We start from the raw sequence: 15944 nt of genomic DNA on the forward strand, positions 1-15944 counted from the left end.
CTGATGTGCGGGGTAAGAGTGGCTCTGCAAGGTTGGCCATCATAGCATCTGAGGTCTTAGAAGAGGTAGCAGAAGGCCTCAAGCTTGCTACCCTCTCGTCAAAGTCTTCCCAAAACATGGCCCCTGCACTGGCAGTGCACCAGGATCTGAAACTCCTCACTCTGAGCTGGGTTAAAACTGTTAAAGCTGAAGTTATCATAACCTTAATGTCTTAAACTAACATTAATAATTCAAATTCAAAATGTTATTTGCTTTTAATGTATGTCATAATGTCCTTTTTTGAGCAATCTTCTTATACATATATTACACCAATATGTCAAGTCTGCCTAGGAAAAGCAATTATTATACCAGCAAACTCAAAATTGGAGTAAAAATGAACAAACTAGTCTACAAATACTTTTTATTGTAAGCTTGGATTATTATATTATTATTATATAGCCTAGTGTTTATTTACCGATAGACAGTCAAGAAGACAAATTAATCAAAATTTTATTTATAACAGGGTTTTATTTATTTATAAAATAATAACAAACCACAGATCCTCAACAAACAGTAACAAAAACACAGTGACAGAAATGTCAGAAATAGCGCATGGGGCTGTCACGTGATTAAGGAACAAGTCAAACTCGACCCGAAAGACTCATGAGATGAACTAATCAATTCTCTTTCCGGCTCAAGACTGCGTTAGTTTTGCGTATGGGGCTGTCACGTGATTAAGGAACGAGTCAAACTCGACCCGAGACCCGAAAGACTCATGAGATGAACTAATCAATTCTCTTTCCGGCTCAAGACCGCGTTAGTTTTGCGTATGGGGCTGTCACGTGATTAAGGAACGAGTCAAACTCGACCCGAAAGACTCATGAGATGAACTAATCAATTCTCTTTCCGGTTCTAGACCGCGTTGGTTTTGCGTATGGGGCTGTCGCGTGATTAAGGAATGACTTAAACCCGAAGACTTCTTGTCAGATAAGAGGTGAGATGAGCTATCACAGACTGAAGACCCAGGTAAAGAATGAGTATTTTTTTCTTTATCTTATAGCATTTTAGTTTTGTATTGTTTGTAGTGTGATCAACGTTTGCGTAAGTACTAGATGTGTTGGGGAGGTAGCACTTAATATTTTAATAACATTTTGCTAAAATGAACGAAATGAACGAAAATGACTCGAAAAAAGATTAGTTCATTTTGCTGAACGAGACTCAAAAGTCAGAGTCGGTAAAATGATCCGAACTTCCCATCACTAGACTAAAACAGTGTAAACCCAAGGGGCAAGGAACTCGACCGGAAGTTGAAGTCGGGTGGGGGCTGCCATCTTTTAGCAGAACTTCACTTGCGTTAGCATTCCCATTGACTCCCATTCATTTTGGCGTCACTTTGACAGCGACTAACTATACATCTGAAGCGTTTAAAGACTCTGTTTGTCCATTATTTATTTCTAAAGATACACGACAATGTATAAAGGGCTCCATTGCCACATTATGGCCCCATATAAACAGTTTTTGTAAAAAATAGGCTAACGATTGCGTCATAACCACTTGGCTCTCTGTCGCATTACCGTACAGACAGGTGGAGAAGCTCGGAGGCAATTAACTTAATATGGCGTACTGGCGTTACATTTTAAAATACTATACAAAATAATTAATCAAAATACTTACTCCTGCTCACTCACGACAAAGAACTCCCCGCTCAAGCTCGCCGTCTCTGCAAGATTAACAATGGCAGTTTGCACGCACAGCCACTTAGAAGATTTACATCTGGCAGACAGGTTGCTGATGTCGTCAAGCTTCGTTTGAGTCTGCGCGTCAGAAACGGAAGTGATAAAAAACGCTAAAACTGGGCTTCACTTGTCTCAATTGAGTTCCAATGGGGTCGCTGTGTCCATTTCTTTTACTGTCTATGTGTAAACCGCAGCCAGAGACGGAGATTACTGCTTGCCAGTAACGGTTTTTGTGTTGACGCCCCGTTTCCATGGCAACTCTGCTCCCCGCTCACGCAGGACTCAACGCACACACAGCATTTAAACAAACAAACATCTAGAGTTAAAGCATTTAACTCTAGATGTTAAATGCTGAAGAGGAAGTATCAATGTGTGTTTGAAGGAATTGCAAAGCATGGTGATTCTACACTTCTAAATAACATCTACACAGATCTCTATATCACTCTGGGTGGTAGTGAACAGGTCAATACTGAACATGAAGTAAGACAGATTGAGGTTGCTTTCAGGCGTCATGAATCACAAGAGATACAGGTTGAATGCACAAATTTGTTTGAAGCACCTGAACAAGACAAGGAGATCAGAACTGTACTGACAAAAGGAGTTGCTGGCATTGGAAAATCAGTCTCTGTGCAAAAGTTTATTCTGGATTGGGCTGAAGAAAATGAAAATCAGGGTATCAGCTTTGTATTTCCTCTTCCTTTTCGGGAGATGAACTTAAAGGATGAAGAAAACCAAAGCTTGATGAGCCTTATAAATCAGTTTTTCCCAGAGACAAAAGGACTGAACCTTACAAGAAGGAATCAGTTCAAAGTCCTGTTCATCCTTGATGGATTGGATGAATGCCGTCTTCCTCTTAACTTTGAGGGTAATGAGACTTGTCGTGATGTAACATCACAAGTCTCTCTGGATGTTCTCCTCACAAACCTCATCAAGGGAAATCTGCTTCCTTCTGCTCTCATCTGGATCACCACCAGACCAGCAGCTGCCAGTAAGATTCCTCCTGACTGTATCGATAGGCTAACAGAGATACGAGGATTCAATGATGCACAAAAGGAGGAGTACTTCAGAAAAAGATTCACAGATGAGAATCAGGCCACCAAAATTGTTGAGCTTATTAAACATTCAAAGAGTTTATTCATCATGTGCTACATCCCAGTCTTCTGCTGGATTTCAGCCACTGTTCTACAGAACATTTTAGAAATTAAAAGAAAAAATTATATCAGAAATACTGAAGACACTCCCAAGACTCTGACACAAATGTATACACACTTTCTCCGCTTTCAGATCCAGCAGAGCAGACAGAAGTATGATGTTTCCTGGGATAAAGATACCATACTTTCACTGGGAAAACTGGCATTTCATCAGCTGGAAAGAAACAACCTGATCTTCTATGACACAGATCTGGAAGCCTGTGGTATTGAAGTCTCTAAAGCATCAGTATATTCAGGCATGTGTACCCAGATCTTTAAGGAGGAAACCGGGATCATCCTTGGTACCATGTACTGCTTTGATCATTTGAGCATTCAAGAGTTTATTGCAGCCCTTTATGCACATCTGTTCCTAGACCTCAACAACAAAAGTGTCTTTGATCAAGACTGTACAGAACAGGTAAACAAAATTGAAACATTGACTGATTTGCTCAAGACTGCAGTGGACAAGGCCCTTGAGAGTGACAATGGACATCTGGACCTTTTCCTTCGATTCCTCCTCGGTCTGTCACTTGAGTCCAATCGTCCACTTTTAAGAGGCCTGTTAACTCCGCCAGACGGCAATGACCAGAGCTACAAGGAAATAGTTCAGTACATCAAGCAGAAATTAGACTCTAATCTATCTGCAGAGAGATCCATCAATCTGTTTCATTGCCTGAATGAATTGAATGACCACACTCTGGTGAAAGAGATTCAAAGCCAACTTAACAAAGGAAGTCTTTCATCTGCTGATCTTTCTCCTGCCCAATGGTCTGCTGTGGCATTTGTATTGTTGACGTCAGAGGAGGAGCTGGAGGAGTTTGATCTACAGAAATTCAAGAAATCAGATGAGTGTTTCTTTAGACTTTTGGAAGTTGTCAAAACTTCCAAAAGTGCTCTGTAAGTAATTTTTACACTCATTTGAAAAGTACATTAAGTCACATATAGTTAGTTCTGAATCCATTTAATGCATCTTTAATATCTATATACATAATATTTCCTCCATATATAATTTAGCTCTAATGCTTGCTCAGTCAGATCAGATCACAGAATGAAATTGCTCTTTCTTAATGGCTAACAGAAAATAAGTGCAATGTACCTCACTGACCATAGCAAAACTTAACAAAAAAAGTTTTGAAAAAAGAGTGGTGCAGGTGGTGTTTGTGCTAACGCTCAAATACATGTATGACTATGCCATCCTAGGGCTTGCACCCAGGGAAATACCACGCACCCTCAGGTGCTGCTCAAGGAACAGGTTCGAGACTACCAAAAAGAGCAAGAGACTTGACTTACCCAGATAAAACGTTTAGTTTTAAAGTCATTAATCCTACAATATTAAAAAATGGTCTCATCAACAGTTTACCAATTAAATACCCACAGTTACAAAGAGACCGTAATAAAGTTTTACAATTAACAGAAAGGACAATCCCCACAGCAAATCAGTGCATACAAATCCAGAAGCAAGTGACAAACCAAAAAGAAACTAAAGCAAAAGAAACAAATACACTGCCCTTCTGTAAAGCATCAATATCACAGATCAACACATACTTGCTTATGAAACAACAGCTAGCACTCAGGCTACACATCATTCATAGACCACAGTGAGCTTTATGTTACTGGCGCTCATCACTTTGGATATGCACACACACAAGAGGAACAGTACATAGACCCTGGACCTTTATGGACCACAAGACCAGAACACAGAGCAGAATAACCCTGTACCACTTAGACTTTATACTTATAAAGCCACTAGGCCACCACTAGAACACAACTCAATGATTGAGCCAGCAGGTGTACTGCTAATTAAGTTTATGTAAAGCCTTATAACTAATGCTCCTGTGAAAGTCATGTAGAGCAGTGTTTACCAACCCTGTTTCTGAAGATAGATAAGACAGTGTCTGAACACATATGGTCACAATAGATTTATTTGAAATGCACATAGGTCATGTTGGTATGTGTTTATTGTGGTACAGACTGAACAACTTTTTTTTTTTTTGGGGGGGGGGGGGGGCATTTTGCGAGCATGTATTGTAAATTTTCTACATTTTAGAATCTATACACATTGACAAGTTGTTTATTGTTTAGGCTCAGTAAGTGTGATCTAACAGGGAAAAGTTGTTCAGCTCTGGCTTCAGTTCTCCATTCAGACTCCAGCAGTCTAAAGGAACTTGATCTGAGCAATAATAATCTACAGGATTCAGGAGTGAAGCTACTCGCTGATGGACTGAAAGGGAACCATAAACTAGAGAAACTCAGGTGAGTTGATGTGTAACATATTAAAGGTCTGTAAGACCTTTTCTTTGCCTTATATTCAGTCGGGCTGTACATTGTTACATATATGTTGCACATGCTAAGAACAAATCATCTGTGTGGTGAATACATTTATTACATTAGCATGTGCGTGATACAATTTTGCAATGTGTGTGAGCCTGTTTACAATCCTGTTGTCCAAAACAGATCATTTAATGGCATGATTTCACTCCAAATTCAATTCTTAACATTAGTCAAGTGTTTTAAATGCTTTTTGTTTTTTGAGGGGTTTTCATATCAGAGATTCAGGTAGAATACATATTATTGTGTAGCATTCTATAAAGTGATAAAGACTATTGATGTTATTAGCATTGCATTAAAATATGCTTGATTCTTATGAAATAACCAAGATGGATGGATGAACGTGGATAAACCATATTTTACCGCATATATTACCGCAATTGTATTATTATTTTTTTCACTTGTAATCAGTTAAAAGTCTCTACCTTTGTATTATTCAGTTGAAGCGAGAGCTGAATGCCTTTTTCAATATTAGGTTTTCCTTCAACATCATAAGTTAAATTACTTCTGTGAGTCTCACTTCTGGAGTTTGTGCATAAAGGTTCCCTCTGGATTCCAGTATGAATAAAACAGACAGTACATTACACATATTTACTCATTAGTGGTCATAACACCCTGTTTTGGGTAAAAATTTGAAAAATATAACTTCTCTATAAAGAAATTTGGGTTACACTTTAGAATAAGGTTCCATTAGTTAATGTTAGTTAATGTATTAATTAATATGAACAAACAATGAATAATACATTCATTACTGTATTTATTCATCTTCGTTAATGTTAGTTAATGAAAATACAGTTATTCATTGTTAGTTCATGGTAATTCACAGTGCATTAACTAATGTTAACAAGCACAACTTTTGATTTAAATAATGCATTAGTAAATGTTGAAATTAACATGAACTAAGACTTATAAATGCTGTAGAAGGATTGTTCTTGCTTAGTTCATGTTAACGAAAGTAGTTAACTAACATTAACTAATGGATCCTTATTCTAAAGTGTTACCGAAATTTGAAGTAAATATATGTTGATCCATACATCTTTCTCCAGAGGAGAGAAGTGCACAGGCATTATTTTATAATTGTATATTTTTGTATGTTACAATATTTATACCTATTCTAGTCTCTCTGAGTGCAATGCAACAGAAGAAGGTTATAAAGCACTGGCTTCAGCTCTGAGATTAAACCCTTCACACCTGATAGAGCTGAATCTCACAGGAAATGATCCTGGACAATCAGGAGTGAAGCTGCTCAATGATTTAGTTCAGGATCCGAACTGTCAACTGCAGACACTAAGGTGAGACATAATGCGAAGCAATTGATATGTAGGCAATTTATTTGTAAAAAATATTTAATTAATATGAAAAGTTTATCTTTAAATTGTAATGAATCTTGCTTCATCTTCTCTTCTGCAGATTTTTGGGACCTGCTGCAGATGAAGCATGTCAGTATGTGACTGGAATTGTGGGTAAAAACCCTTTACTCCTGAGAACACTGAATCTGAGTGAACATGAACTAGGAGACACACAAGTGAATCAGATCACTGCTCTTCTGCAGGATAAACACTGTAAACTCAACACACTGATGTGAGCATTTTTTTAAATGTATTATGGTACATTTAAATTATCATAAAGATATAATTATAATTAATACTCCCCATTGATCACTAAATGTTGTCATCAAGTGTTTTATGTTTGTAAATTCTCTCCTGTTCTTAATTTTAGGCTGCATGATTGTGGTCTAACAGAGGAAAGCTGTTCAACTCTCGCTACAGTCCTGAGATCAAACCCCAGTCTGAAAGAGCTTGACATGAGCAACAATAATCTGCAGGACTCAGGAGTGAAGAAACTCAAGAATGGACTAGAAAATATAAAATGCACACTTGAAAAACTTGGGTATGTAAATTAAGTTAAAATATTCGAATCCAAAAATAGAAAGGTAAGATTCTTCTCATGTCTTCTTATGTCAGCACTTATGAAGAGGTGCAAAAAAAATTCTAAACTTGACTTTTTAACAAAGCAATAGGTATTTAAACAATATTCCTTATAATAATAAGACAGTGATTTCAATCATATTTAATATATAAAATTATTATTATTATCATCATCATTATTATTATTGATGTTAGACACCTCTTTTCTGTAGACTTTCAGACTGCAGTATAACAGAAGAAGGTTATAAAGCTCTGGCTTCAGCTCTGAGATCAAATCCTTCACACCTGATAGAGCTGGATCTCACAGGAAATGATCCTGGACAATCAGGAGTGAAGCAGCTCAGTGATTTACTACAGGATCCAAAATATTCACTGAAGACTCTGAGGTGAGAGATATTAAATTATGAAGTATAATATATATAAAGTATAAAATTATAAAGTATATATTATTTTTTGAGGAAAACATTCCAGGATTTTTCTCCATTTAGTGGACTTAAATGTTTCCCAATGATCTGAACTTTCCAATTGCAGTTTCAGTGCAGCTTCAAAGGTCTCTAAGCCATCCCATCCAAGGAATAAGGATATTACTTAGCAAAACGATCAGTCATTTTCTTAATAATATTTATATACTAACCACAAATGTTCATCTTACACTAGCTCTGCGATGCACATCCACATCATCATACATTGCGTAATCACGTTGGAAAAGACACATGTGGTTAAATATTTGTTTGTGTACTTCAAAATCCTCTTGTAATGATATTTTACCTTATTTTGTGAACAACATCTAACTTTCTTTGCACGCTTGTGCATTTCATGCATGTGTGATTATGTAATGTGTGAAGTTTAACTTGTGGAAGATGAGTGTCTCTTCTCTGTGCTCACTCTTATGAACTTAGGTACCACCTTCCTTGGATTATTTGAATCTATCACAATTTTGACACCACATTTAATCTTATGTCTTTAATGCAAATGTTTGTCTAGGGATTAAAAGAGGTAACATTAAATTGACATAGAAATAAGACAGGGAAATAAGTGGCAATGGAACACAAAACTGCACTATATGAAAGATTTATTGCTCCCAATGAACAAGTTAAACAAACAAGACAGAGAAAAAAAAGGTAAGTTAGAGTGGTGCTTAAATCATAAAACAAAATAAAAGAAAAACCCCACTGGCTAACTAAATCACAAAACCCCTAAACTGTTAAAGAAAATTAAAGAAAAATTATTTCAATGCAAAAGCGTTGTAAACTACACTGAATATACAAAATTAAAACACAAGAAAAGTGCACACAAACAAACTAGTGTGTCTAATACATCCAATATCCCTATGTGCAGATATGTAGGTCATGTAATTCTTCCACTCCTTCCATGTCTTCCAAACCAGCGACAGGCTGACAAAGACAGATCACACAGTAGCAAAGACAACCATTACAACCCCAAGAGCGTAACACAAACACACAACAATCACATAATAGAAATACAAAACTTCACACATTTCTTCCCGCTGACTTTCTCCATTTGAACCTCTCGGATGAGAGTGTGATTGGTGAAGGAAACATTTTGTCATAATTATTTTATGATTTATCACAGCACAGAGAGCCAACAGAAACCAAGCAAGGCGGTACCTAAGAGCATGAGAGTGAGAACAGAGAAGAACAAAAATAAATAACATGTACAGCACAAAAGGTTGCAGGCCATAACAATTAACATTTGTGGTTACATTTTTTTTATACTTTCTTTAAAAATGTTTTTGTTTTGCTAGATAAGACCCTTATTTCTCAGTTGGGATTGTATAGAACCCTTTGAATCTGCAGTTTGGAAGTTCAAATCATTGCAAACCAAAAAAAAAGTTTATTTTATGGAGAAAAATCCTGTAATATTTTCTTCAAAAACCTTAATTTCTTTGTGACTGAAGCCAGAAAGACATGCACATTGTAGATGACATGGGGTTGAGTAAATTAAAAAGATTTTTTTTCTAGTAGTGAACTAATCTTTTAAACCAAGAAAAGGTTATTTTTAAAAGCTTTGAAATTATTAAAGACTCTGTCACAAGCATTTGAAAACAATTATTAATATGGCAGGTAATGTCAATGTACTTCTCCTCTGCAGGTTTTTGGGTCCTGCTGCAGATGAAGCCTGTCAATATGTGACTGGAATTGTGGGCAAAAACCCACTACTCCTGAGAAAACTGAATCTGAGTGAACATGAACTAGGAGACACACAAGTGAATCAGATCTCTGCTCTACTGCAGGATAAACACTGTAAACTCAACACACTGATGTGAGTATTATTCCTCAAAACACAATAATTATCAGTACTCATTGAATGTTGGCTTCAGGTACTATGTGCTTGTACATATCCCACTCATGTTCATCATTTTAGTCTGAGTAAGTGTGGTCTAACAGAGGAAAGCTGTTCAGCTCTCGCTACAGTCCTGAGATCAAACTCCAGTCTGAAAGAACTTGACATGAGCAACAATAATCTGCAGGATTCAGGAGTGAAGAAACTTGGATTAGATAATACAAACTGCACACTGCAGACTCTCAGGTGAGTGATTTAAATCATAGTGTTAAACCATTTGTAATGCTAGAAAATTAAACACATTTCAAGATTTTTTTCTTTAGCAGATTTTTTTTTTACATTTTAAAATAATTTCTCAACACAATGATGCATTTTTCATGTTTCAATTGTATTATGTAAGACATTTTATTTTGAACATTTCTGTAGACTCTCTAATTGCAGTATCACAGAAGAAGGTTATAAAGCTCTGGCTTCAGCTCTGAGATCAAACCCTTCACACCTGATAGAGCTGGATCTCACAGGAAATGATCCTGGACAATCAGGAGTGAAGAAGCTCAGTGATTTACTACAGAATGGACATTATCAATTGAAAACTATCAGGTAATTAAAACCTCTTTTTTATTATTGAAAGACATTAAGTCCAATGTACTGTTTGAAACTAGATAAAGGTCTCAAATGGTCCACTGTGGAACTGTGGAACACTGCGTGTGTGTGTGTGTGTGTATATATATATATATATATATATATATATATATATATATATATATATATATATATATATATACAGTTCCTTCTCAAAAAAATTGCGTATTGTGAAAAAGTTCATTATTTTCCATAATGTAATGATCAAAATTAAACTTTCATATGTTTTAGATTCATTGCACACCAACTGAAATATTTCAGGTCTTTTATTGTTTTAATACTGATGATTTTGGCATACAGCTCATGAAAACCCAAAATTCCTATCTCAAAAAATTAGCATATCATGAAAAGCAGGGATGTGATTTTTCCGGATTAATCCAGAATTCTGGATTTTCCGACCTGAAAATGTGACCTACGTGAATCATGCAGATCTGTAAAAAAAAAAAAAAAAAAAAGGGGGGGGGGGGGTGTTGGCCGTCACCTCACAGCCGTCACCATGGTAACCGCGGGTTCGCGGGATGCGCAACAAGGACTGTATCATGACAAGAACATCGCGGAATCGGATGATCTGGGTATGTATTATTGCTTGTGTCTATATATAACCTATAAGTTACTAATTGGACTTTGTTGTCGATTGATTAGATGATCGATTTTGATTGATTTTCCACTATGGCAGGATGTTTAAGCTGCATTTAACATTAACTTAGCAGCTAACCTTACTTGTATTTGCTAGCACTAGCTAGGGATGCAAACAGCGCGCTTTTCGGCGCCCCGCGCTTTTTTCACGTCAGTTTGGGTGACAAAGTCATCTGAAGCCATTCCATAGCTTAATGTGAGGGACATAAGTCTATTTACATCATTAAAGTTTACAGAAACTTGTTTTCCCTCCTCTGCCGCTGTCAATCATAGTCTCCATTCAGTAACGTTATTCAAACAGCGCGCGTGCCTCTTGTGGTTACAGCAGGATGCACGTTAAAACTCTCTCCAATATGATATATTCACATTATAATGCTTGATCTGTGGATAAAAGGATGTGGATTTGCATAAAATTACTTTATTTTAAATTATTGGAGTTTGTTGCTGTTTTTAAACCACTCGCTACCGTGTGCTTGTTAGATCACACACATCACAAGGAATCAGCATCAAACGCGCACAATAACTGGAATTTAAAACTTTGAAGAAACAAATGATCAATAAACTGTTGGACAAATAACACTAGGATTTGTGCGCTCGACATTTCTTGGCTTTGTGCCGTGAACTTTTAAATGCGCACTTGTATGTTATTTCTGTGTAGTGTAGTGTAGGCTATATAAATATAAACACTTCTGAATTCTTGACATTCATATATAAATATATAACGTTAATTGTGAAATGTATGATTGCCTGATTCAATTTTTTTAGAGTACGAATAGTAATTTGTAATATTACATAATACATTTAATTTAACTTACACTGCAAAATAATAATTTACAAAGGATTAAATTTATCACAATTATGTAAGTATCTGGATATTTGACGTGGGGTGAGGGCTTTAAAAACCTCTCTCTTTTTTGACCATACATGTGTTTGCATCCCATAATAAGATAAGTTAGCTACTACTAGCCACCCTTAAAACTTTGCTGTATGTGGTTACTACCCACAGAGTGGTGTTTTAGTTTAATCGCGCACTTCTGTGCCTGTCTGTTCACATGAGTAGCCCAGTGACCCTGTGGATCCAATATGTTTAATGGCAGAGCAGACATGGAAAGTATTAACTTTCTAAGCTATAGCAAGTGTTATTCCATTCTGCACTCGCACACCTCTGCTCTAGTTTTCAAACTTTCTGAAGAGCAGATAGACATACAGTACATAGTCAAACATGTAAAAATGAATATATTTTCTGATATGGATTCTTACATTCTAATGAAAATGTTCCATTATTCTTGATTTCCAGCATACACAGACTCATGGCCAAGCTAGCACTGAACAGCCCTGAATTAAAGTCTATCGAACAGGGGGTCAAGAATCGGTTCAAATGGAGCTGGTTGCTGGAGACTGTCCAAGTTGAGGGAAACACTTTCTCACTCAATTGCTTTAGCAAAATTAGAGAACCAGGCAAAGCTATTTGCCACATTTGCAACCACCCTATTAACTATGGCACAAGTGGGAAGATTGCACTCCGGAAACATATGATGCATCCAAAACATGTGAAACTGTGGAAGATCCAACAGCAGAACATGCACATTGAGATCACACAAGCTGATAACATCATTGGTGCGGCTCCGCACAACAACTCGGCGCAACCCAGATCAATTCCTCCTCTATGCAACCGTGTTGCTCAGGATCAAGTAAGTGTTTTCTGATTTTGTACTAACTCTTTTTTAGTCAACTCTTCTTTTCTTTTTTACTATGTTTGAAACAGGTGTTTATTAGACTATAACTAGAGCTGGACTGAATTTAAACAAATCTACCAATTTGCTATCAAAAGCAGCAAATAAGATTGCTTCCAATGGGGAGAATACTCAAAAACAAATACTCCTACTACTCCTTTAAAATAATTGTTTTGACTACATTTTAATAAGTGAAGATATCATAAACCTGTTCATTTAATTATTAATTTTATTTAGGATGTATGGTGTTTAATCAAATTCTGTTTTGCAGGCACTCATTCTTGGATTCATTGCTGAAAATTCTCTTCCCCTGTCAGTCACGTCTGGGATTATTAAATTAGCTCAAGAGTTGGCCAAAGATCCAAAAGCACTTGCTGAACTGTCAATGGACAGGACATCTGCCTCATACAAGCTCACCCATGGTGTGAAGAAGACTATCCTGGATGAAGTACTTGAGGAAATCAGAAATGTCCCCTTCTCCCTCAACATAGATGAGGCCACAAGCAAGACAAACAAAAGAGTATTAGGTGTGCTTGTCAGCTACTGGTCCGAGAAACACGAGAGGATGGTTGTCCAACACCTTGCAGCTTTGGAGCTCATATCTGTAACAGCAGAATCTCTCTTCAGTGCACTGGATGGGCTTTTTGAAAGGATGAATCTCCCATGGGATAATCTGGTGTCAATTCTTATGGACTCCTGTGCTGTTATGAGGGGCTCTAAAAATGGCTTGGAAAAGAAGATCAGAGACCGCCGTGCCCCTCATCTCCTTGACATCGATGGTGACTCATGTCACCACCTTCATAATGCCAGCAAGAAATTGTGCTGTCCTTTTGAGCGTTGGGTTGAGTCTTTGCTGTCAGACCTGCACACAGACCACAAATGGTCAGCTGACATGAAAGATGGCCTCAGAGAAATTTGCAGCATATTTGGAATCCATTTCTCGCGGCCAGAGTGCTATATTCCACACCGGTGGCTCTCAGTCTTGGATGTCAGTCTGGAAACACTGCGAATATGGGATGCACTGGTCATGTTTTACTATGCCTTCCTGAGCAATGAAGATAAGTGTACATACAAGGACATTGTCAGTGCTATTCTACAGAAGCGTGAAGTACAGGGAACAGGCAGGGCCCGGATCAAGGAGTTGTGGAAGGAGTTGGGGAACAGGTCCAAGAACTTCACTAACGAGGGGAAGATGAGGAAGGTCAGGATTTGCAAGAAGGTGAGAAAAACGCCCTAGACATCAGCTGAAGCTATATTGGTGGGGGGAGTGGGCAAAATAAAAAAATTCAAACATTACATTTAATATTGGTTATTATCATTATTATTAATAAGATTATTATTATTATTATAGAGAATTGTAGCAATGGAGCAGTGGATATGACACTTGCCTTTGATTCCCACTGCAACACGTTCACCAATATGTCCCTGAGCAAGACACTTAACCCCTAGTAGCTCCAGAGGCGTGCAACCTCTAACTTATAAGGAAATTTTGATAAAAGCGTCAGATTAATGTTTACATTACATTCAGCTGACTCTTTAATCCAAAACGATTTACAATTGCAATAGATGTCAGAGGTTGCACGCCTCTGTAGCAACTAGGGGTTAAGTGTCTTGCTCAGGAACACAATAGTGTCTCACAGTGGATTCGAACCTCGAATCTCTCACACCAAAGGCATGTGTCTTATTAACTGTGTCATCGCCACATTTAAAAAGTTAATATTTATTTATTTATTCAAGGTGCTTGTTAGATGTACATTGCTGTGATTGGTGCAGAGAGAAAATATGTTTCTATGTTTTAACAGGTGCTATTTGAGGACAAGAAAACCCTCCTTGAGCTCCACTTCTATTCAGCAGTCCTTCCCATGCTGAAACATTATGTCCTGCTTTTTCAGTCCAAGGACCCAAAGGTTCATAAACAGCAAAGGAAGGAATCTGTCTGGGCCAAAGATGAAGTTGCTTGACCTGACATCGACAGAGGCCCATCTCGCAGCACCTTTTGTTGGCTCTGAGGCCTCATCCCTCCTTGACCAACTAGGGAGGGAACACCCTGTGGTGAAGGCTTTCAAAACTAAGGTATGGTATGGCTTTATTTAGGTAAAACATTGAAACATGTCATCGTAAGATTAAAATAGCCTGTGAAAGCGAATTAAACACTTATTTCCAACATGGTCCTCAATATTAGACACAACATAATGACATCACACTATACACATTTAATTTATTTAAAAGAAAAACACTTCCTAAGCAATTTATCTTGGAGCAGGCTCCACATATACAGTATGTCTTTACTTGTTTCTTAAACTGTACTCTATTTATAAAAGGTAATCCAAGCCTACACCAGCTGTGCAGGCGACCTTCAAACAAAGCTACCTCTTGACAGTCCAACCCTAAGGACTCTGTCATGCTTGGACCCAGATGCACGGGGAAGCCATCACATTCTTCCTCATCTCCAGAAGTTGCCGAACATGTTTCCAGGTGTGAAGCTTAATGAACTGGAGAGAGCTGGATTTCAACATGAAATACACAGGTGTATATAATTGTTGGAATGCCATTTACACAGATTCTTAATAAGTCAAATGTTTGATTATTTTGCTAGTAATTGTATAATGTAGCCTGTTGTTTGTAAGGAATTATTTTATTGTCAAATAATGAGCTTAAACTGTTGTTTCCCATCTTAGATATGCAAGTGACATGACACTACCTCAGATGACAGAGGAGGCAAGAATCGATTTATGGTGGAATGTTGTGAGAAACACTCAGAGGTACCCAGCGCTCTGCAAGCTTGCACTGTCTGCACTATGCCCATTTCATGGTCCACAGGTGGAATCAGCATTCAGCGTAATGTCCAACATCCTGCAAGCCAAAGCTGCAAACCTAAGTGTTGAGACGTATGAGTCCTATCAAGTGGTCAAATACAACCTGAAGGCCATGCAGGTGTCGGCCATTCAGCACTACTCCCGGAAGACAAAGTAAAGTCCTGTTAATGTACAGCTGTGCAGAAATGTAAAACGATCGAGCCAAAGGTACAGAGCTCTGCTCAGAGATAAAGAAGAACTGAACAAAAGGCTATTTCACTCTGAGAAGCCAACGGCCGGCAAGAAAATGGCAAAAGATGCCATCGTGGCAGCAGCTGTGAGTGCCAGGCGCAGATTAAAAAAAAAACGTGTAGAGGCTCTTGTTTTGGTATTGGTATTGGTCTCAGTATATTTTCCTGCTTTTTTGTCCTTAGCCAATCACATGCCTGGAAAAGGTTCTCTAAACGAGTTATTAACCTAATCATCTGAATCAACTAATTTACTCTAAACACCTGCAAAAGATTCCTGAGGCTTTTAAAAACTCCCAGCCTGGTTCATTACTCAAAATCGCAATCATGGGTAAGACTGCCGACCTGACTGCTGTCCAGAAGGCCATCATTGACACCCTCAAGCGAGAGGGTAAGACACAGAAATAAATTTCTGAACGAATAGG

General features: G+C 37.7%; 2 protein-coding genes across 2 annotated transcripts; both read left to right on the forward strand.

Annotated features, from left to right (window-relative positions):
* Window positions 1–2063: 2063 nt before the first annotated feature.
* On the forward strand, window positions 2064–4661 carry LOC127988195 (protein NLRC3-like). The gene has a single exon (XM_052590814.1). It carries the CDS (start codon window positions 2064–2066, stop codon window positions 3804–3806), a length of 1743 nt encoding a protein of 580 aa, XP_052446774.1. The 3' UTR covers window positions 3807–4661.
* A 194-nt stretch (window positions 4662–4855) lies between these two features.
* On the forward strand, window positions 4856–15488 carry LOC127988196 (uncharacterized). The gene is made up of 13 exons (XM_052590815.1): window positions 4856–4869; window positions 4988–5158; window positions 6644–6795; window positions 7003–7123; window positions 7374–7547; window positions 9274–9444; window positions 9547–9711; window positions 9892–10065; window positions 12041–12434; window positions 12748–13695; window positions 14279–14549; window positions 14798–15003; window positions 15155–15488. Exons 1-11 carry the CDS (start codon window positions 4856–4858, stop codon window positions 14435–14437), a joined length of 2643 nt encoding a protein of 880 aa, XP_052446775.1. The 3' UTR covers window positions 14438–14549; window positions 14798–15003; window positions 15155–15488.
* The last annotated feature ends 456 nt before the right edge of the window (window positions 15489–15944 follow it).

The sequence above is a fragment of the Carassius gibelio genome, chromosome B22 (assembly GCF_023724105.1).
Source record: "Carassius gibelio isolate Cgi1373 ecotype wild population from Czech Republic chromosome B22, carGib1.2-hapl.c, whole genome shotgun sequence".
Classification (NCBI taxonomy): Eukaryota; Metazoa; Chordata; class Actinopteri; order Cypriniformes; family Cyprinidae; genus Carassius; species Carassius gibelio.